Raw genomic sequence first — 23,550 nt, forward strand, 5'->3', positions numbered from 1 at the left:
GCTTTTGTTAAAAAATATACAACAAAAGGCCGGAATGATAGAAATTTCAATGGCTCAGTAGCGAGAGGCGAGTAAGCCAGGGAGTCAGCTGGTTATGCGCGGTTTGAATTGAAAAGTAACCCCGTCTGCGCACGTTATTTAGCTCCACCTGTTATAATAAAGGAATTCCTTTCGCTTTTCAATGGATCGTTTAGAACGTCAACATGCCGTGGTTATGCCCCCTATTGTCAATGATACGCGTTATTTTATATCAGTTGACAGACTCGTGAAATATTCGACTGGGATTTAATTCGCGTGGCAGTCAGAGGTAAGAAACCGATTGGCAATTTTATTCCAGCTTTGTTTTGAATTCTATTTTGTGCAGGTATTCCGCCTCCAAATGTACTTCAAGCTCTGTAATGGCGATCGTTCGCATTTCCTTCCGAGTTGATTTTTTGTAAAGAATCAACATATCTACTACCAATGTAGTATTTATACTGTTAAATATTTTCTAAGTAAAGACTGTTCGTCACTGGGACTTTCAATCAGTTCATCAAGTACTGCTGTACGTGCATACAAATTATCGTACATGTCAGCCACAGCGTTATCACTTCGTGAAGGATCTTAGCAATAGCACAGGTGACGTAACTCGTCAGTTGCGGCCATTATGTAGGAATTCTTTTAATATGCATCAGTGCCTATGAAATACACCAACTTTTTTCTGTATACATTTTATTGCGTTTTCAAAATTAGTGTGTTTTTATTATGTTTTACATTTAAATAGCTATCTTGGCTTAAACGTTGTTCGTTGGAGGAACTCAATTTCAGGCCATAATTACTAAAAGTACCTTACATTGATTGAAATCGTGACTGAAATATTTGATTATTTTGCGTGGCATCAAGTTATTCATGTGGGATCTAAGAAATAATTTTGAGCCCTACTCGGTAGCAGATCCTGGTTTTCTAACTGAATACTGTCTGAGAGAGCTAATATACTGTAGGTAATTCAATTCATAGTCCAGAAATCATTTACAAGTTTTGATATTTGTCAATGAATCTTTATCATTTTTGGTACTTTATGGTAAATCTGACTTCCACATGGAAGTAAGCGGGCATATGCCTGGATCCAGCACTGATAAACTAGTACATTATTAAAAATCAATACAAATAAATTGTCTAAATAATTCATCACAAATGATTGTAATAATATTGATCTAAAGTCGGTTATTACATGTAAACACTCTGGACTTGTTAGTAACTGTAGTAAGAATATAGCTTACCTGTTACAGGTGGTCAAAGTGATAGTTGTTGTTGTTGATGGTAGTAGAAGCTTTATTATTCAACAATATTTTGAGTTATTTTCTGGTTTACTAGATGAAACCTGAGTTTGAAAAGATTGTATATGAATAAATTATTTGCCAATCTCCAACCTCAATTTCAGTGTAACTCTTTGAACACCAAAACTAAAGCCACATAATTTTACCGATTTTTTTTTATAAAAATGTTTATCAAAAGCTGTAGCCAAATGGGAAATTGGTTCAAAGTTGAAAAATAAATTATAGAAAAAAAAAATCATTAGCAAAATTATGGCATTAAAAATATTTCAATAAGACAAATAATCTTGTTTTTTTCAGCCAGGTGATTTGATTTCTACTTTTGGAAATGTTCGCCAATGTTTGCGACTCAAAATTGGCATTCTACATATTCTCTCCCGTTCAACGTTGTATGCATGCCCATGTAACCCTGGGATTACTAAATATTAATATCATAATACCCAACTCAACAACTGAAAATGCTCGGGTTACGGGGTAGATATGCTAAATAAAGGATACAGCTGCCTAACAGTTGCACCAATTGAATATTGATAATGCATTACGGTAAAATAACATAGAGATAAATATTTGGTGGTTAACTCTTTTTGAACATTTTGAATTCTAAATAAAAATGCTACACTGCTGTGAAAACCCATTACATTTTATATTATGGCAATAAACCACTTTATTATTATATTATGGTTATTACATCCTAATTATTCTCTTAATTGAAATATTAACTAATAATTTTGTAAAATAAAATATACTTAAGCAATATCACATTAAATACATATGTTATTTGTTTGTATATTAAATATTAATATTTGCAGCTTATGTCTGTCAGGACTAAGGATAATATATTGTGTATGATTCATAATGGTCAACTCTCGAGTACTGCGAATTGAAAAATAACAAATAATCTAGTTTGGATCCCAGAATTTTGTTTAATCAAAGTGGCCGTGATATCAATATTTATTTTTCAAAGGTATAATAATTGCAATATTTTAACTTTTAATTAAGTTTCTTTGAACAATGAATGTATTTGTCAAATCTTTATGTATGTGAAACGATCACTATGAGGTCAAAGGTTATTGTACCTCAATTTCTGTGAACACGCCCTTCTGATACAAGTTTCAATACAATAATCTATACAAAGAATATTTTTATTATTCATATGACGTGTTGCAAATTGATGTACAAGTTCAGTAATTGAAAAATAATTATATTTTGTATCAGTAATAAAGAATTGTGACTCTTTTGATTATTGTGAATGTGCATTAACATTGGAGGAAAAAAACAAATACTGTAGAATACTTTATTTTCACTTGGAATTAATTTTCACTATTTTCGCTGATGGAATGTTTCAGTGAAAATAAAATCCAGCAGATATACTTTTTTTCTTATGTTTCACATTTAACTTGTCAAAAATCAGTGAAAATAAATTCCATGCAAAATGCTTAAAAAGTGTTTTCAGCAAAAATTAATTCCAGCTAAAATAAAGTATTTTACAGTACTAACCTTTTCTTTCACAGATATACTTGTATTTCAAGTAGACTACCGGTACCATTTACTTTCCTAGGATTATCATTTTTCAAATATAGTAGCCCAAAAATTGACACATTGTTTTGTCAATAACCAGTATGTGTTCAAACCATTGGGTATCCTACACAAATTGAGCAATGTGACATTTACTTATTTATTTCCATACTTTCTTCCATAGCTGTAAGTTCCTATGTATTTTTGCAATAATTTTTTTTATAAACTTTTTTTTTTTCAGAAAAACAATGATCACTTCTCTGTTTGAAAAGAATTAATTTCCATCGGCACTGCAGAATGACACTTACACGACGGAAAAACAGATTAATAGTTGGTTAATCACATGTTGACATATGCAAATCACAGTTACCATATGTTACGAGGAATAATAGTCCTCGTATATTACAAATTATAACATAACTGCACATTGAAGTGACAAAACCTATTATTCAAAATTTGATTAATAGCGAGAGATAATAAAATACAATTTTTCACTATACTATATTAACCAAATGTTCCTACCCACACTTGTATGAGAGCTATATCATTATGATTTAAATATAAATATGTTATTAATATATCCTTAGGTGTTAATGTAATTTAAATATAAATGAAATAATTTATGCAATTTTTGTATTTTTCTGCTTTCTGAGATGCTTTTGGTTTATTCTGCAATGCAATGTCATTTTGAAGCAATTATTTTTGTGTTGATTTTTTCTATACTGATTTGCTGCCCTGCCAACGCAAGTTTACTATTGTCATTTTGCCATTTCATAAGTGAGCATAAATAAATTCATAGTAGAATATCATTTATATAAAATCTTATTTTAATGTTGTACCTATTATTTTCTGATTTTTTTTCTAATTGTAGAAATTGAGTATATTTTTGAAATATGTTATATGTAAATATATGTAAGAAATTTTGAAATAAAGTACAGTTAGATTCATTATAAATTTTGCAAATTATCTAAAAGTGCCAACAAAATTACACTAAAATTGAAGACTGTTCATTTTGATGCAAATTAGATTTTCAGGTCAGACTTAGTGTGTGATTTTGATTTTTAAGCTGTGATCTTTTTATTAATTTTAAACAGATGTTCTGAAATTGTTTTTCAAAGGATGACAATTATTAGATATGACAGTGAGAATTATTGAATGAAAATAAATTGTTTCTGTTGTGTTTTCAAAAAACAAAAGTACATTCTACAATAGATACTATTGTGATTAGACTATACAAATGGTCATGTGATTGTTGCATTCAATTCTGTCAGCGATGTGAAATTAACATTGACATACTTCCATACTGCCTTCCTAAAAGGCTCAGAATGTCTGCTTGTGGAATAAAGCTGATGCCATGGCTTGCCTCTTCAGTAACTATGGATATTTGTTTGTGGATGATTTTAATGTTATTCCACATTTATCAAGTGAATAGCATTTCTTGTAACCATAGTGATGTGACAGTATGGAGAGACAACCCTGTTAACATTACGGTTTCCTGGTCTTTGGATCAAGTCTGTGATACTTACAAAGAATGTCATGGAATTGAAAATTCTCGTATTGTTTATCTGCCTCAGTTATGCCCTGTAGAGATGCAGGAAGGTGACTTCCTAATCTTAGTGCCTGCTGGTATACCTTTACCACATATAGATGCAGCCAGAGTCTCCGACCAGGATTTCATTGATTGTCCAGGTGACCAGTATCCGGATGCTTTGAAAGTTGTTCCATATGCAACGATTGAAACTGTTTTTGTTGATGTTTCATTACTGCAACCTGGAGTGAATTTCTTTGCACAGCTTCCCGATGGTGCTTTCTCCCGATGCGATTTTGGTCTTCGACTCAATGTAACAGTGAAGCCAAGAAACTGTGAAGCGAATACTAATTTACAAACTTGCAGTGGTCAAGGTGTTTGCCTTAGCAGACGGCAAGACGGTATGTTTCATTGTGATTGCAATCCACCATATAGCGGAGACTATTGTGAGGAGATTGATGGTTGCCATGGTAACCCTTGCAACTATAACAGCACATGTATTGATATGATCCAAGGGCATGCTGGGAATTTATTCGCCTGCCAGTGTCCACCAGGATTTGCCGGTAAGTACCTATTAATAAAATGAAAATGTTATAAAAATTTCATTTTGAATCAGCCTTATCCTTAATATATTCTTGATATATCAGTTATATATTTACATTTTTCATTGTCACAAATAGTTTTTTTCTTGCATATTATATTTTCTTTTCAGGACCAGAGTGTTCTAGTTTAGTTGGACAGTGTAGTGGCGGTGTATGTAATTATGGTTCTTGTGTTCAACTGTCGTCTAGTATGTATCAGTGTGAATGCCAAGAAGGTTACACAGGTAAGACGTGTATATATTAATCAAAAGAATTTGTTTCTGCTGCGGACATTACAATACAACTGTACATTAAATTCAACAGCCCATGTGGCTTTTGGTTGATGCAAGTTGGCAAACTCACTTGTGAATTGACTAACAGCTGCTTGAGTTGTGACTAAACAATTGTCCCATTTTGAAAGTTGCTGGTGTTGACTGTTGACCGTTCCCCTGCTGGCCAATCTATGTTTACAATAGAACAATAGTTGTGTATACAAAGATACAAGATCTCAGCACATACCCAATATTTTTATTTACTCATGTTTGTAGAGAGATTAATGCTTTGCATTCACTTTCATCAAAATCCACTAGGTGCCCACTTGTCTGGTGCCATTTACTGTTATAGTGTGCATTATTAGTCATATTGATGTTGATAGAGATAAAAGATAAGATAAAGCCGATCTTTATTGCAACTATTTAGAAAATTTAACAATTCTAATTTGATATATGTAAAATTGACATAATTTCAAAAAAATATGAACACCGATTATTGTTGTGCATCCAATTATGTTTTGATTGGCAAAACTTCTGAATCCATGTGTGAACCTCTGCAAACAGCAATCATTTTTTTTTGGCGTTGTTTGCGTAATTCCAAAAGATTTTTTTTTCATGCATTTCTTTGGAACTCAAAATTCCCAAGGGTTACAATGCTCTTCATTGCATGCAATGTTCTGAACGCAAAATAATATTTTCGCCGATTTTGGTTGACAGGAGGATTTTACCCTACTGTATGTTATTCACCTCCTCCTAAACACAGGAAACTGTGGTATATTGTCTATTTAATAGCGTTATAAAAAACATGCAATCAACCAATTAGAACAAGGTAAAGAAATTGCAATTGAAATGATGGTACCAATAACACAGACACTAGAGATTATCCCATGACCTGGCTGAAGATATTAGTGAAATGTGAAATATAGTGTAAATATGGTAGTTTGTTTCAATCAATGAGGACAGATGCTGTCAGTAATGACTCAACTCTACAAATTGAGTTTGTAACCTGATACTCTCATAACACTTTGTAAAAGTTGATTGACATGCAGTAGTAATATTATGGGATAGCAGTGTAAATAAACCCGGCTTGTTAATAAAATGGGTAAATGTACATATTAATACATGTACTGTATGGTTTCTTTCTGTCAAGTACTAAGCTAATATAAATATACTGCATTATTTGTATATTTTATTTCCATGTATCTCAACAAATTGTTATGAACAATATTTCCAACAAAAAAGAATAAACAGAAACTTTCCTGTACACAGAGGCATAGGATCTCTAGTTCCCATGTTTGCAAATGATTTGTTTATTTTTTTTGAAACATGTAAAATTCCTCAGAAGAAATTAAATTGATTACATGACAAAGCAATTAAATAGAAAATAATCAATATTAAAGACAATATGGCTAACCTAAAATGACTTAACATAACAATATGGGTTTATAAATGGTACTTCTGTTGAGAAATTAATAATTATCCTGCCATATTAGGCATAACGAGTTATAGCGTTAACTAAAAGAATACAATTTTAACTCTTTTTTGGAATGTTAGACTAGATGATGCCTATGATCATGAGGCTTTGTACATACTGTAGAATACTTTATTTTCGCTTGGAATTTATTTTCGCTATTTTCGCTGAAGGGATGATTCCGTGAAAATAAAATCCAGCGAATATATATTTTTTCCTATATTTCACATTAAACTCATGAAAAATCAGTGAAAATAAATTCCAAGCAAAACGCCCAAAAAGCCTTTTCAGCGAAAATTAATTCCAGCGAAAATAAAGTATTCCACAGTAATAGTCTTGTCTAGTAAATCAATGGTCTGTGCATGTGTATTCCCCCCATAACTGAAGTTAACTACATAGTTGCATAGCAATTCATTAGGCCAATGTTGGGTGTACTCAAAATGGCTGAAAACCAGGTTAGAACATATTAGCTTTAAAATTATGCATTTAATAATTAGCTTTTGAAAATTAATTGGTTGTGTGATTGCTTATTAATTGAGTTTTTATGGTCTATATTATTTTTGTAGATATGAATGAAAACTAATCACAATAATTTGTCTTATACAGGTCCTTTTTGTGCAGAGTGGATCAAGACTTGTACCTCTGATACTTGTCAGAATGGTGGGACATGCACAGATCTTTTTCTGGACTTCCACTGTGAATGTATGGCAGGTTATGAAGGACTTTACTGCGAAACAAACATTGACGAGTGTTTGAGTAGTCCATGTCCAAACATCTCAACGTGTGTAGACTTCATTGATGAGTACTATTGTAAATGCCCACCTGGGTTGACGGGTGAGCATTGTGAAGACGAAGCAGGGTACTGTTCTGTGAATCCCTGCTATAACGGTGGGACATGTGTGGAGTTGGATAACAAATATCGGTGTGTGTGCCCAGCTGATTGGCAAGGTGTCAACTGTGAAGTCAGCACTGGGTTGTGTGATGATGACACATGTCTAAATGGTGCCACATGTTCAGTGTTTGCAAATAACGTGGTGTGTAACTGCCATCCTGGGTATACTGGTAAGTCAGGCTAAACGTCAAAGTAATATATAAACTGTCAAAGATTTTATCCAGTCTGCTTTTTCATCCATATATTGAAGATAATATTTGGTAATCGTAGTCCTAAATAACTATTAAAAATAGCTAGACGTTTCGAGCAATGGCTCTTTATCGATAGCATAGAAGCAAGCAAGTCTTCACACTTGCTTCTATGCTATCGATAAAGAGCCATTGCTCGAAACGTCTAGCTATTTTTAATAGTTATTTAGGACTACGATTACCAAATATTATCTTCAATATATCATACTTATCAGTCCGAGCAGTGTTTATTTATTTATAAACTACTATTGCTTTTTTATCCAGTTTGAAAGGATATGTTTTACATTGTACATAAACCATATTGTTTTCTATGAGTAAATAAAAAATATTATTATACATCTGTCACCGTAATGCCATAAGTTACAGCGTGCCATAATTTTGCGGTATTTTACAGGGTATTTTCTTTCTACCATATTAGGAAATGCGAATTCCAAATATGGTATGATTACGCACGTAAGCGTCCTCTAATAATAAAAACAAACAAGGCTGCCACCAGGGTTTGACCGGACTCCAGACAAAGAAGTTCGCAGATTCTGTTTTAAACTTTTTGGAATTCGGCATTCCTATGATGTATCCTTGGAAGGAAAAGATGTATAATAATAAAGTATGCACTCAGACAGTACATGTCGCTTCGACCTTTGCTGAGTGTCGGTCGATACTCCCATCTGTACTGTCTTTGTGCATACTTTGAGGTATCCTCATAATAACCTCATATTATTGCTTATACCGGTATATACATGTTTCGTATGACATGACATGACATGATAACTATTGTTGATATGTAGGTCAAAGTTCACAATCCCAATGTATTAAAATAACTAATATTTATATTTATAGGTGCAAGATGTAACAGCATTGTTGACTACTGTACCTACCAGCAGTGTGAGAATGGGGCTACCTGTAATAACTTTGGTGAATTCCTTGATGTACCGGGATATAACTGTACATGTACACCAGGATTTATTGGTAAGCATGGCAACAAGGTCCAGACCATCACCAGGTCACAGCACAAACTATACATTAGCAGGCATGCATGTCACATGTCAGGATTTCCACTAATATTAATGTTGGTTCTTAATTACAGTGATTTAGTACAATGTTTTGCTTTTCTCCCATTGAGTTTTGATATGCGTATGGTGGATTTCAGCAGACAATGTATCCAATTTGTCATATCTTTTTCTTTTTTAGGTTTTCACTGTAACTTTCCGGTTGATTTATGCGATCCTAATCCATGCCAACACAGTGGTATATGCAGCAATCACCAGACTTATTACAATTGTACTTGTCCATTAGGTTTGTATCTCAAACTATTGTATATTTCTCCTTAGTTTGTGATTCACATTGACGCCAACATAACTGAGACCCCTCAAACCTTGTGAATTAGTAAGTTTCTCACAGCTTGTATTTATTTAATAACTGAACTTCCATTGGAATGGATGATAATGGATACAATGCACAAAACATAACCAGACAAGCAAAACAAAAAGTGACATGTCGAAGCTAAAAAAAATGTCTGAAAATCCAATAATTCAGTTACATCATTGTCTAAGACGTACAGTAGGACACTGGCAGCCTGTTGGTTGTTGCGTTAGGCCCAGTAGACTCAAGTTTAAATCCCACCTTAGGCTGAACATCCCTACCCTGGGTATACCACATACTCACCAGGAAGGCCAATTCTATTGGCCGAGATTCATTCACTAACGAATGCGACTAACGAATACTTGTGTTCGTCTGGGCCTGGTTGACACCAGGATCGTGCATTGAACTGCCGTTATATGGAGAGATGGCCTTCACAGCCCTGTCATGTACTCTGTGTTGCTATCTAGATTCAAAATAAACATCAGAATGGTTGGTTCTTTTGATTATCAGAATCACAAATGACATATTGCTAAATTGTATCACTTTCCTTTCACAGGTTACCTTGGTGATAATTGTGAAGTGAACATTGATGTATGCGAAGGCCAAGTATTATGTTACAATGGAGCTGCATGTGTTGATGGTGATACTGAACTGCAATACACGTGTCTATGTGCTCCTGGATTTATAGGTGAGATATCATATTAATTAGCTTGGGAAAGTCATATTAGGTACTGTAGCATGTAAGAAAGTTACATTGATCATTGAGCGATCACTTGTCATAGACCTGATAGACATCACAAGACAGATAACAGCCATGTTTGACATGGACATATAACAGTATCCACAAATTGACAAGTCATAAATCCATGGTTACTCAGTCCAATGGGCATCAAGTGACAGGTCTCAGGCCTATTTGCCACTGAATGGGATAGATCTTATGCATATTGGTTACTAGATGACAGATATTGCAAGCCCAGTGGGCATTAAGTGACAGGTCTCAGGCTTATTGGCCACTAAATGGGATAGATCCTATGCATATTGGTTACTAGATGACAGATATTGCAAGCCCAGAGGGCATTAAGTGACAGGTCACAGACCTATTGGCCACTAAATGAGACAGATCATATGCATATTGGTTACTAAATGACAGATACTGTATTACAGGCCCAATGGGCATTAAGTGACAGGTCTCAGGCCTATTGGCCACTAAATGGGATAGATCCTATGCAAATTGGTTATTAAATGACAGATATTGCATGCCCAGGGGGCATTAAGTGACAGGTCTCTGTTATGTTGCTTACTAAATGGAATAGATCCTATGCATATTGGTTACTAAATGACAGATATTGGAAGCCCAATGGGCATTAAGTGACAGGTCACAGGCCTATTGGCCACTAAATGGGATAGATCCTATTCATATTGGTTAGTAAATGACAGATATTGCATGTCCAGAGGGCATTAAGTAACAGATCACAGGCCTATTGGCCACTAAATGGGATAGATCCTTTTCATATTGGTGAGTAAATGACAGATATTGCATGCCCAGTGGGCATTAAGTAACAGATCACAGACCTATTGGCCACTAGATGGGATAGATCTTATGCATATTAGTTAGTAAATGACAGATATTGCATGCCCAGTGGGCATTAAGTAACAGATCACAGGCCTATTGGCCACTAAATGGGATAGATCCTTTTCTTATTGGTGAGTAAATGACAGATATTGCATGCCCAGTGGGCATTAAGTAACAGATCACAGACCTATTGGCCACTAGATGGGATAGATCCTATTCATATTGGTTAGTAAATGACAGATATTGCATGCCCAATGGGCATTAAGTGACAGGTCACAGGCCTATTGGCCACTAAATGGGATAGATCCTATTCATATTGGTGAGTAAATGACAGATATTGCATGCCCAGTGGGCATTAAGTAACAGATCACAGACCTATTGGCCACTAGATGGGATAGATCCTATTCATATTGGTTAGTAAATGACAGATATTGCATGCCCAGTGGGCATTAAGTAACAGATCACAGACCTATTGGCCACTAGATGGGATAGATCTTATGCATATTAGTTAGTAAATGACAGATATTGCATGCCCAGTGGGCATTAAGTAACAGATCACAGACCTATTGGCCACTAGATGGGATAGATCTTATGCATATTAGTTAGTAAATGACAGATATTGCATGCCCAGTGGGCATTAAGTAACAGATCACAGACCTATTGGCCACTAGATGGGATAGATCCTATTCATATTGGTTAGTAAATGACAGATATTGCATGCCCAGTGGGCATTAAGTAACAGATCACAGACCTATTGGCCACTAGATGGGATAGATCCTATTCATATTGGTTAGTAAATGACAGATATTGCATGCCCAGTGGGCATTAAGTAACAGATCACAGACCTATTGGCCACTAGATGGGATAGATCTTATGCATATTAGTTAGTAAATGACAGATATTGCATGCCCAGTGGGCATTAAGTAACAGATCACAGACCTATTGGCCACTAGATGGGATAGATCCTGTTCATATTGGTTAGTAAATGACAGATATTGCATGCCCAGTGGGCATTAAGTAACAGATCACAGACCTATTGGCCACTAGATGGGATAGATCCTATTCATATTGGTTAGTAAATGACAGATATTGCATGCCCAATGGGCATCAAGTGACAGGTCTCAGGCCTATTTGCCACTGAATGGGATAGATCTTATGCATATTAGTTACTAGATGACAGATATTGCAAGCCCAATGGGCATTAAGGTAGCGGGACTATTATTTGCATACTTGTTTTCATCTTCTAATTGTGACCAAATGACTACAAATAGACCCAGGAAAGTATATATTTTTAGAATTGCCAGACTTCAAGCTTTACAAAGGTGTGTTTGCCATGCCCGTATCTGCATTCTATGACCCGCTACTTAATCAAAGGTGAAAAATTACTTTTTCTGTAAAAAAAATAATTACGCATTTATGCTGGCGATAAGAAGTATTTTTTTCACTTTTTCTAGTTGTTCAATAGTCTGGTAAATTGAATGTGTCTGGTCAGTTTTATGCAAGCAACGCGTTTTAAAAAACAGTGTGCTGAATTTCAATTACTGTTTTAGTCGCATTGCCCCCAACTCAAACCACAACTCGTTGGTAAATAATTGATGAAATAGTTTTTCTGGACACATTCAAGTTCCTCTCACTGTCACCTTAAAGCTGTGAAAATTTGGTGTTAATCCGACGACAATAAGTATACGTTATTTTTTGTTAAAGACCTTGTATTTTGAAAAACATAAACTCCTAGAAAACGTCCATGAAGTAACAGCAATGATTTTCAAGCTTGTTTATCGGCACAATCAATTTGTTTTCCCATCAAGGTCTGCTTTAACATGTGTAGGGACATCCAAATGTGTAAGGCTATTGGAAACCAAAAATATAAAGGAATGGGATAGCTATAATTGGATAAATTCAGCATATGAAAACACCAAAATCAATGATTTTTTTTCAGTGGCTGTGTGACCTTGTGTCTGAAACATTCATATGCAAATGACTAATCTGTGAAACAAACAGGGGCGAAGACAAACCACTCAAATGTTTGCAAACACTCATTGTGTGTCAGATAGCTACTGATAACACATCCTAACATTGCTTTGTCTTGAAACTTATATGCACACAGATTAAACCTGTGTTGTTGATTTTGGAAAACACTACTGAGGCTGCCCTGTTTCCCTTCAGAAAATCTACATTTTAACCAACTTACATGACATTCTATGTTATGTTGACTTTATCACATGAAAGTTTATAGTGCATTTCATCAATTAATAAATAAATGTGAAAATCGTAATTTTCAACACAAATAATAGTCTCGCTACCTTAAGTGACAGGTGTCAGGTCTATTGGCCACTAAGTGGGATAAATCCTATGCATTTTGATTACAGATATTAACAGATTTTTCTAACTGACTCTTATTATATTGTGTACTAATTTATTACAGGCTCAGACTGCAGTCTGGAGGTAGATGAGTGCATTTCTGATCCATGTGAGCATGATGCTACATGTGTTGATAACGTTGGTTACTATGAATGTCTATGTGTGCCTGGATTTCAAGGTGTTAATTGTGAAATAGGAATAGATAATTGCCAACCACAGGTATGATATCCTTGCTGTACTCGTGCTTGAATCAATGTTGTTGACATTGGTTGTCAATGTCATGACCATGCAGGTCCTAACAATTAACATTTGTCACCTATTTTAATACATTTGTATTTTCTAATATGAATGCAATATGAAAGTTATTCACAATTTAAAATTCGCTAAATTAAGTCCACATGATCATGTCAAATTTACATTGAAACTCATTGTTTCACTGGACAATCCATGAATTTAAAACTCAGGGAATATGTTCAAAATATCAAAAGAAAGTAATGCTTTCACAGTGATTATCTTAGCTCTGTTAAACGTTGTTGCATTGACATGTGACTTGCACACAGCAGACATGTGATTTGTACTGACTGGGCATGTGACTTGCATCAACCAGACATGTGACTTGCACACAGCAGACATGTGACTTGCACTCACCTGAAATGTGACAAATTGTCTTTTAATCTTGTTAGATGAAGAGCTTTTCTCATATTGTGTATATAAGACAGATAATTAAGACAATATAATTTCACAATTAACCAACACACATGCAGAATATGGGTAAAATATACGGTATGTCACAGGTATAAAAGTGTAATTCCATTCAAAGCTATCTTCTTCACTTTCTCACCAATATTTGTATTCTCAAACATTTCACAAAACAATCCCACTTGTTTTCACATTAAATATTTGTATCCATTGCCACTAGAGGGCGATATAGATGCTGTTAGATAACTGTGATGGGAACTCATAGAATTATGCTACAATTTTTCAAATTTCTCGTATATTATGTCAGTTAGATAGAATTTAATCATTCTTCCCATGCAGAAACCAAAAAAAATGAAAATATAACTTTCAATGTGGCAGAATGATCTTCATAGGACAGGGCAAAATAGAATTTTATTTTTACTTGCAGCCATGTTATAATAATGGTACATGTCGAAACATAGAAGGTGGATACGTATGTGAATGCATTGTTGGATTTGCTGGTGAGAACTGTGATGTTGACGTTAATGAGTGCGCCAGTAATCCTTGTCAAAATGCAGCCACCTGTCAAGATTATGCTAATGAGTACAGATGTGTATGTGCACCTGGATACACGGACCTAAACTGTGAGACTGAAATCAATGAATGTGAAAGCTTACCATGTTTAAACGGTGCAACTTGTATTGACCAATTGGACTCCTTCATGTGCGTTTGTGCACCTGGTTTCACAGATGTTGTTTGCAGTACGAATATTAATGAGTGTCTCAGTAATCCTTGTTTAAATGCTGCAACTTGTTTGGATGACATCAACGAGTACATCTGCGTATGTGCCGAAGGTTTCACCGGAGTTACCTGTGGTACTAATATTGATGATTGCGCGAGTTCTCCATGCCTGAATGGTGGTACATGTATTGATGGTGTTAATGCATACACATGTGTCTGTGTACCTGGCTATACTGATGATAAATGTAGTGCTGCTGTAAACCACTGTGCCAATCAACCATGTGAAAACAACGGCGTCTGCACCAGTGACTTGACAGATTACATTTGTTTCTGTCAGCCCGGGTATTTTGGTCGTAACTGCTCTTTAGAGATTGAAGAGTGCGACAGTAACCCTTGTCAGAATAACGGCACTTGTGTAGGTGATATTAATGGATTTACTTGCATATGCACGGCTGGATTTACAGACTATCTTTGTTCCACTGTGATTGATCCATGTGATGATCAACCGTGTCAAAATGGAGCAACTTGTTCTTCAAACAATTTAGAGTTTTTGTAAGTATCAATTGTTTAATATTCATAATTTATACCTAAATGTATTCTACAGCACCTAGTAAATTTGATGGAGATTATTTTGTTGAAATGATGTTTCATAATCTGCCATAAAATATTCTTGCAAAGGCATATTTTTGTCAATTTGAAAATCTGATTGTTTTTATAATTGTTATAGCTTTAGAGGCCTTCTATCAGATTTATTCATTTTAGAATTAATTATTTTTAAATTCGGCTCTAGGTGACAATGTAACAAGAGTAAATATCTACATCGGATAAAGCATGAAAATAATAACCACATCCAACAATTGGATTAATAGTCAAAAACTGCATTATTAAATAAAACTCACTTTAATATAAATGTTTAAAAAGTATGTCTTTAGTGAATGTTTGAGTAGTACCGGTAAGAATAGCTTTGTGTTTTTAATGTATGATGAAAACATTCAATTATTTTGGACCATAATATGTGAACGCTCGGTTACTAAATTCTTTGTCCTGACATATGGTTTAACAAAAATACGTAAACTTTTCACTGGCTAGATAATGTGGCAAATTTTGAGTGAATATTTAACATTGTTAGTACCGGGTAGTACTGATAAATAATATTTTTTTTGAAAACTGCAAGCTAGATTGCATTGAAAAATCTGATGTGTTGGTACTTACCATTTGTGAGTTATTCACTCCCAATTACATATAAGCAGGAATAAAAAAAAGTGTTTTTTTTTATAGTAAGATTTGCTTCTTGTCATTGTGCCCATCATTGTGCCTCACATTTTTTTCACATGCTGGTGGAGGGCGCCAAACATTTCTAAATGCATGTACATGTATCTAAAAGCATAAATGTAAAGCATTTAACATGTATCTTGTTGCTGTAGTATTACATCATTTTCCTGGGACATGAAGCAAAACCTTTGTTTTTCAGCCCAACTTATTTTCAAAAGATATATTTAGAACAAATGTGTCCGAGTAAATTGATCTATTCTATCATGTCTGAACAACTATGATAAACTACTGTAAAACTTGTCTTTTTAGTTGACATCTTATTTTGTTAATTCAAGATTTAAAATAAATTAAAATAAGCAAAATTAAAATTATGGTAATTCATGTGTTGGGTCAAATTTGCTAAAATGAAAGGGGTCTATGTTTTACAGTATTTTACCCTACATGCTGCCCTCTATGGTTGCTATAAAAAGAATGACCACCTAGGATTCTAAAGAATAGTTACCCCACTGTGCTGGGGGGCTCCAAACATAATTCTCTAACAGTCACTCACTGTTGTGTACCACCAACAATGTAGCAGTTTGTGAATTATGGCTAATTATATGTGTACATATTTAAGGATATTAATACTGATATATCTATGTGTTCATTGTAGATGTCAGTGCCCACCTGGATTTACTGGTGAACTGTGTGAAATCAACATTGATGATTGTGAACCTGATCCTTGTCAATTTGGTGCTACATGTGTGGATTTGGATAATGACTATACATGCCTATGTACACAAGGATTTCAGGGTCGGAACTGTAGTGAAAATATCTTAGAATGCACATCAAATCCATGCAGGAATGGAGCTACGTGTGTGGACCGTGTCAATGGATATGAGTGTTATTGTCCACAAGGTCTATTTACAGGTAAGACGGAGTCATGCTATGCTGTAACTTTGCAGCTTTAGGCTTCACTGATCAAAAAATGTATCAAACTATCATAATCACAGTCCCCACATAAGTGATTGTGTCATATGTAAAAAGGTAACTACTCATTGAGTTTAATTTTAATAGACTTTTAGTGGATGTTTCAGAGGTGTTCATTTGTGAAGAAAACTGTATGTTCTATTTTTATTCTCTGGGTTTTAATTTAATCCAAAATAATTCAACTTAAAACACAGTTAATTAAGCCTATATATAGAACTTGGGAAACATAAATTGATGTTTTTCTCATTTATAACAATTTATCCTGAAAGTTAATTTGGTGGGTCAGTGTTTCAGTGACTGTATTAGGGTCACGGATGTATGATTGTATTCTATTGTAACTTAGTGGTCAGAGTGAGCAGTAACACAAGCAGTGTCTCTGCTGAGTCAATCTCAGTTCCATGTTTCATGATATGACCATGGAGGTCACAATATTTTTATTACAAGGTGAATCATTCATATTGGGTGTGTCCAAACATGGATGTACAATAATTGCATGACATATGCTTGCTAGCCCAGTTTCACTCGACTCCAGCTGCTCTGCTGCTTTCACTATTGTTTACACTTCTCATTGATTAACAATACAATGCCTTGCTGGGACATGACCTGTGAGATATCCTGTCTCTTGTTTATCAGGATAACAATTGGTGTAAATGTGACCATTGTTTTAATGACAATAATTACATACCTAAAGACAATAGGTATCCCATTAATCATAGTCCAGTGCATTAATGAATCAGCGTTAACTGTTTGATACTTTCTTAGTTGAAGGGTATCAATTGAATAGCATAGAATCTTTATTGCTATCGTACTCTGTATTTGAGGTTTTGATGAAAAGTACAATAAGTAATACATTCTGAAAACTTATGAAAAACACTAAAAAAAAAACAGGGATCGAAAATCAAACAAGATGCCCAAATTTCTAAACAAAAAAAATTGCTAAAGTGTATTTTCTGAAGCAGCTGTTTTAAGCATTTCACTTTTAATTGAATTTTCTCGTATATTAAAACAGTTATAGATGTGTTTCGCCACATCATTTTTAATGTTTTCATCTTTATTATTTAAAATATTAATTAATAACTGTTCATAGTTTTAGTATTTAAGATAGTCATGTTCTTAATAGTTTTAAAATTACTATGGCAACTGAATACTGTATTTATGGTTGATCACAACTCAATTATTCCGCTGTAAACTAGAACTTGGATTGACAAGTATAATTAATTTTCTTCACTGACCTTCATAACTTGTATGGAAACCATTGTAAACAAATATATTCACAGGATTCTTTATTTCATAGTCACTGATGTATTCCCTCAAGTGAAAGTCTGAGATGAAACTTGAGAACAATTAACAGTGAAAAAAGTAGATGCAAACCCTGGTACAAATTGTTAAATTAAAAGCACTGCAGTTGTCACCCAAACCATACTCACTATGGGTTTTATGCGAAGTATACAACTCGTGTTTAAACAACATTGAACCAATTCTTGTATGTCAAGTGAGTCATTTCAATATTCTTGAGCAGAGAAATATTTAAAATTGCGATGATTAGACACAACAACAATTGTTTTTTTTACCTAAAAAATTTGACAAGATAATTTTTTATGTACCGGTAGTGGAGATGACATAAGTTTCAAAATTACAAAGATAACAAACTAAAGGATATAACCTGTATATAAAATACGGATACACAATTAGGTTTTATAAATTGTGTTTTTTAATTTGCAAAGAAAAACTGGAATTTTATAAAATTTTATAAAATAAAATAATGTGCTGGGGGTTGGATTACTGATACATGTTTTTTTTAAACCAATTTTGATTTATATTAATAAATGATTGATAATACTGATACTGTTAATATTGAAAGTGAAATCAACTGAAATATTGAATTGAATAGAAACATAGGTGTGGTACATCAGTATTACTGTTTATGCATGAATGGGTGTCCTTATGTTACATCCTTAATATTAGCGATATACTGTAGAATACTTTATTTTCGCTTGGAATTTATTTTCGCTGAAGGGATGATTCCGTGAAAATAAAATCCAGTGAATATACTTTTTTTCCTATATTTCACATTAAACTCATGAAAAATCAGTGAAAATAAATTCCAAGCAAAACGCCCAAAAAGCCTTTTCAGCGAAAATTAATTCCAGCGAAAATAAAGTATTCCACAGTATTAAAAATTATGCAAGCTGGTGTGTATTTGAACTTCACAAAATTAATAATAATGCTTTACCTGATTGCCTTATTGCATTAACATTTTACTGCATGGTTTCAATAAAACAAAACCATTTTCAACAAGTTTTGCCTCGGAAATGATAACCCTCAAGTTCTGAACTTAAAACCCAGCAGGTGTAGACATCACTGCTTGGGTGTCAGAGCTGGAGAGATCACGTCTTGATTAGTGACAATATCATTGACTCATGATGATAAACTTGTAGTAGTTTAACAACTCTTTTATGGGAAAACAGAAAGCATTCAGGGAAGCATGAAAGATGTTTTGTTGTATACATTGTATACTTTGTAAAGTCATTCTAGTACCCGGTGTCCATTGTGAAGCCATTGATAGTTCACTCCATACACACTACTAGTAAAGTTTTTTTCTTCCCCATTAGGAGACTTGACACACACAAAATCTAGAAATATGCCATATATGCTCAACTTGTGTCAATGTGCTTTGTTGCCATAGGGATACTTGCAGTTTACATGTTCTTTGTAAATTCTCCTGAATCAATGGAAACATATGCAGCAACCCGTATGTTTGTATTGTAATAATAATAACATTATCGTTAATTCAAACATTTATATTATTTTAACCCTGATAGCTGCCAGCATTTATTTAAATGAAAAAAAATTAAATACCGGTAATGAAGAATCAATTTTTGTTTTCTGGCCTCATTATTATTTATTATGTAATAACCATAGCAACAGATAGATGCTGTTAATTTTATGAGACAACTTTCTTGTGTCAGGGAAACTGAAAATTTTGGTGTGTTAAATTTCACTTGCATACTCAATGAATCACAAGCAGTTATTTTTTTTAAAATCTTTTTTTGTTTATAATTATCTGCATTGAAATGGATAAAATTATTATTTTTGCTCACGCCACTGCTTAAAACTGGGTATCTTGTCCAGCCTGTCTGTGGTTTATAAAAAAACTATACTGTTATCTATGGATATCTGTGATGCGCTATTGTTATGATACTTGTAACAGGTGTCAGTGATTGATCCAAATAAATGTACAATGTACTGACCTACAAATGATAATATCTGTATACAAATCACCAATTCAGTAGTTGTGCTCAGTATTTGTATTTAGATTTTATATTTAGATATTTTTATTGACACATCACTGACTTAGGAAAGTACAGCAGTAAGGTCACTAAAACTACAAAACCCACAGCAATTGAGTGTGACTCTCATTAACACATCATAACTGTGTTATCCATGTATAGTATAATAAACCACAATTACTTATACAATGTATGAAAGCAATGTGAAAATAATTATTATTATTTCCTGTTGGGTACAGTCCAAAATGTAAATTTATTTTTGGGGTTCTGTCCAATATCATTAACAATCACGGATTACTAATGGGTACACATTGAATAGTTTTTGGTTCCGTTGAACTGTGCTACATGTATGTACAGACCATACTTCTGTTGTACTGTTTTCATACATACTTTGTGACTTTCTTGCAATCATAAACTGAGAACAGAATTTAGTATTTTAGTGTCCCCCGAATTCAGGTATTCATTTGATTTTACTGGTAACACTGACTATATTTGTCTTCATTTATTTCTGATGAGTTAGTGAATCAAGTTGTTCACCATACTACTGTTGATGAACTTTATTGGCCTGTACAGTCGCTTATACATGTATCTGAGCTGAGTGATCTCACATACCTTGTTCTGACTGTTGTTGGGTGAACTAAAAAGTGTGCTTACTTTTTTCTTTGCTAATTTGAACTATCAATATTTCATAATGTCACATTTCCCATTTTGATTCATTTGTACATGAAATAAGAATTTTTATAAGATTAATTATCACCCATATTTACTTGCTGTCTTCACTGGTGTTGATAAATAGAACTGGAGACTACCGGTACAGTACAGTCATGCCTCACTGTGCATTGTAATTAGCATAACAATAGCATGTTGTAGAAATGTTGACCTAAAATTCAATGACATACATGTAGATGTCAAAAGGAAAAATATTCACTGGGTTAAATTCACTGTTTTTTGATGAAAACGCACATTCTTTGATTAACTCATCATGTACTGTGTACATGTTTAATTTTAACAGATTTAATGTTGGATGTAATCACTAGGTTTTTAATTCACTGGTTCATAAAGAAACCTTAAAGTGCCTGTGCAATGCCCACTCTCACGTTTCCCATTTTAGATCTGTGTCCCACTGAAAAGGGTAGTTATTGATTTTTTTGCTGAAAATGATTACTCGTATCCAAGTAAATTTGGGATATTTCTCGTGTTGTAGCCACGCCCACCTATCGTGAAACGGTCCACTCAGTGTTCTCCCCACATAGAACAAAGCATGGCGGCACCGCCATGCTTGGCGACCCGGCCGCCACGCTTGGGCTCGGACCGCCATGCTTACAACTTCATCGCCATGCTAATAGGATGCATTGTTTACGTCCATTTGACCCGCTCACACGTAGCACTGCATAAATTATCACCGTCTACGCCACGGCGGTTTGAACTTGCCGGGACAAATTAAACAGTCTCATTGTTAAACATGTGTGAAGTACAGACGCTGTCAATGGGGAACAAATTGTCACTCGAGTTGCAAACACCGAGATGCTATACGACAAAACATGTAAAGGAAAAAAGGTGATGCCGCCCGGCTAAAACATACAATCACCGCTAGCACAGCACAGAAACGGAAGCGTGTAGAAACACAGAAACGGCGTGAAGCTGGTTTTGATGAGTCGTGAAAAAAGACATTTCCCTGGTTAAGGTCAATTGTTCAGGTAAGATTTCGTAATTTTAGAAATAAAATGCCAGTGTGTGTATGTTTTTCCGATCGTAAGATCACTGAACATGGTAGGCCTACACCGAATTCAATCAACATCTTAGACACGAGGCTGGTATAGACACAACATGAAAAAAAAACATCACTCGTTACTGTCAACTTTTTTTAGATTATTTATGGATATCTTCATAGATTAATGGGTACGCGTATGTTATAATTTGTCCAAGCAAAAAAAAAATTGAATTTTGTAATCTTCCGGTCACATGTTGACCTGTGTAGGTATTTCCAAGATGACAGCTGCTATGATCGATGGAATCCCGATTTGTATACATAATTCTATTGTTACGTTTTAATTTTAATTGAATAGTGACCTCATGTTTTTTTTCCTCGAAATTCCCGAGTCTCCTTGTCGTTGACCTGACAAAATCAACATGTAAACAACATGTTTTGCAGACGAAATGCTATCCATACGACACTGGGTTCCCGATTGTGGCACAATAGATTCAATCGTTATGTTTACATTTATCATTTTTTCCCACTAGGAATGTTGTGCAGTTAATGCTCAAAGCACAACATGATTGCAAAGAGTGGATCTTCTTTATGGAACAAAGTCCCGTGCAAGTCTATGACGATCGAGTTTAACTACAGTAAGGCAGCCAATGTTTGGAGCACAACAAAGTCAGAAGGATTAGTTTAGACTAAGTTTTATCATTTTATGGAACAGTTCACATTAAATGACGATCTTGTCAAATTATGGTATATTATGTAAAGTATTATGTAATTTAAATAAAGTCTCATACATTTTAATACTGTCTTGTATGTTTGTTTTTGTGAGAGTGAATCCTGAAAAATATGCAAATTAGTATGCAAATTAGCATGCAAATTAGACCGCCATGCTTGCCTCTGAGCCTGGGGAGAACACTGGGTCGACTGTTTCCGGATTTCAGACTCTCGCCGAAAGTGCGCCACAAAATGTGAGAGGAAGTCATACCCCTGAGCCGTAATAACACTGGTCGTTCAGTATACTTTTAAATGATATACATTTTTCTGTCGGCGTTTTTTCTTTTTTTTTTGTCTATTTTTTTTTTTTTTTTTTTGAGAGAGAGAGAGTTATTAGATGTTGTGTTGTGGGCAGTTGCAGTGAAATGTATGGCCATAATGTATGTATTCACATGTTTCTAATCGATCCAAAGGTGCGACATCACTTAACCTTAGATTCATTCAACTGTCCTCGTCCATAAAAAAAACGACTAGGTTTAAAGAAAAACGCAGACAACGTAAACCTTGCGCAACACTTTTGAAAGAAATAGATTCCGGACCAGCCCATGATCACCGAGGCGGATTTCCTCGGTTTCCACCAAATAAAGTTTTAATACGATGTTATAATTCTGACAATCACGCCATGAATCAAGCTAACTCGAATCCACTCTGAATTTATCTGTATGTGTGTCGATATCGATTATTTTTGTTATCCAATTAAACGCCGCTTTTAACGCACTTGCCCTCGCCGTGACCCGACACGTTTACCTATTTCAACAAAATGTCAATTTATTTCCACGCGGCTGTCATTTATTTAGTAACTGTGATTTGTCGTTTTTTTAATTATTTTATAGTGATCACTATAGTCTAATGTTTAGAATGTCAAAATATGTTCTCTTTTATTTTAATTTTGAAAGTTTTACTCAGACGATTGATGAAATAAAACAGTGTAGTGACGTGCCTAGTAACCTGCTAAATAACGAGATAATTCCGACGTCGAATTCTATTTTGTCCAGCAACAGTGTACAA

The 23,550-nt window shown here is 34.3% G+C and overlaps 1 protein-coding gene and 2 long non-coding RNA genes across 3 annotated transcripts; all 3 read left to right on the top strand.

Annotated features, from left to right (window-relative positions):
- Positions 1–173: 173 nt before the first annotated feature.
- Positions 174–3,148, top strand: LOC146734391 (uncharacterized). Its single transcript, XR_014931479.1, has 2 exons — positions 174–307; positions 3,070–3,148. It is a non-coding gene; the product is annotated as an uncharacterized LOC146734391 (long non-coding RNA).
- Positions 3,149–4,153: 1,005 nt separating this feature from the next.
- LOC146734392 (protein eyes shut homolog) lies at positions 4,154–7,263 on the top strand. Its single transcript, XM_085508232.1, has 3 exons — positions 4,154–4,919; positions 5,069–5,182; positions 7,247–7,263. The coding sequence occupies exons 1-3, from the start codon at positions 4,154–4,156 to the stop codon at positions 7,261–7,263; spliced, it is 897 nt and encodes a 298-aa protein (XP_085364358.1).
- Positions 7,264–21,652: 14,389 nt separating this feature from the next.
- Positions 21,653–22,569, top strand: LOC146734393 (uncharacterized). The gene is made up of 2 exons (XR_014931589.1): positions 21,653–21,760; positions 22,305–22,569. It is a non-coding gene; the product is annotated as an uncharacterized LOC146734393 (long non-coding RNA).
- The last annotated feature ends 981 nt before the right edge of the window (positions 22,570–23,550 follow it).

This window comes from Saccoglossus kowalevskii, chromosome 14 (assembly GCF_978046115.1).
Source record: "Saccoglossus kowalevskii chromosome 14, keSacKowa6.1, whole genome shotgun sequence".
In the NCBI taxonomy this organism is placed as follows: domain Eukaryota; kingdom Metazoa; phylum Hemichordata; class Enteropneusta; family Harrimaniidae; genus Saccoglossus; species Saccoglossus kowalevskii.

What these genes read in the sequence shown, in the direction of transcription:
- LOC146734392 (XM_085508232.1), top strand. Translation starts at nt 4,154, where the DNA reads ATGTCTGCTTGTGGAATAAAGCTGATGCCATGGCTTGCCTCTTCAGTA. An exon ending in GTGTCCACCAGGATTTGCCG is followed by an intron (nt 4,920 to 5,068) that starts GTAAGTACCTAT and finishes TTTTCTTTTCAG; the next exon opens with GACCAGAGTGTTCTAGTTTA.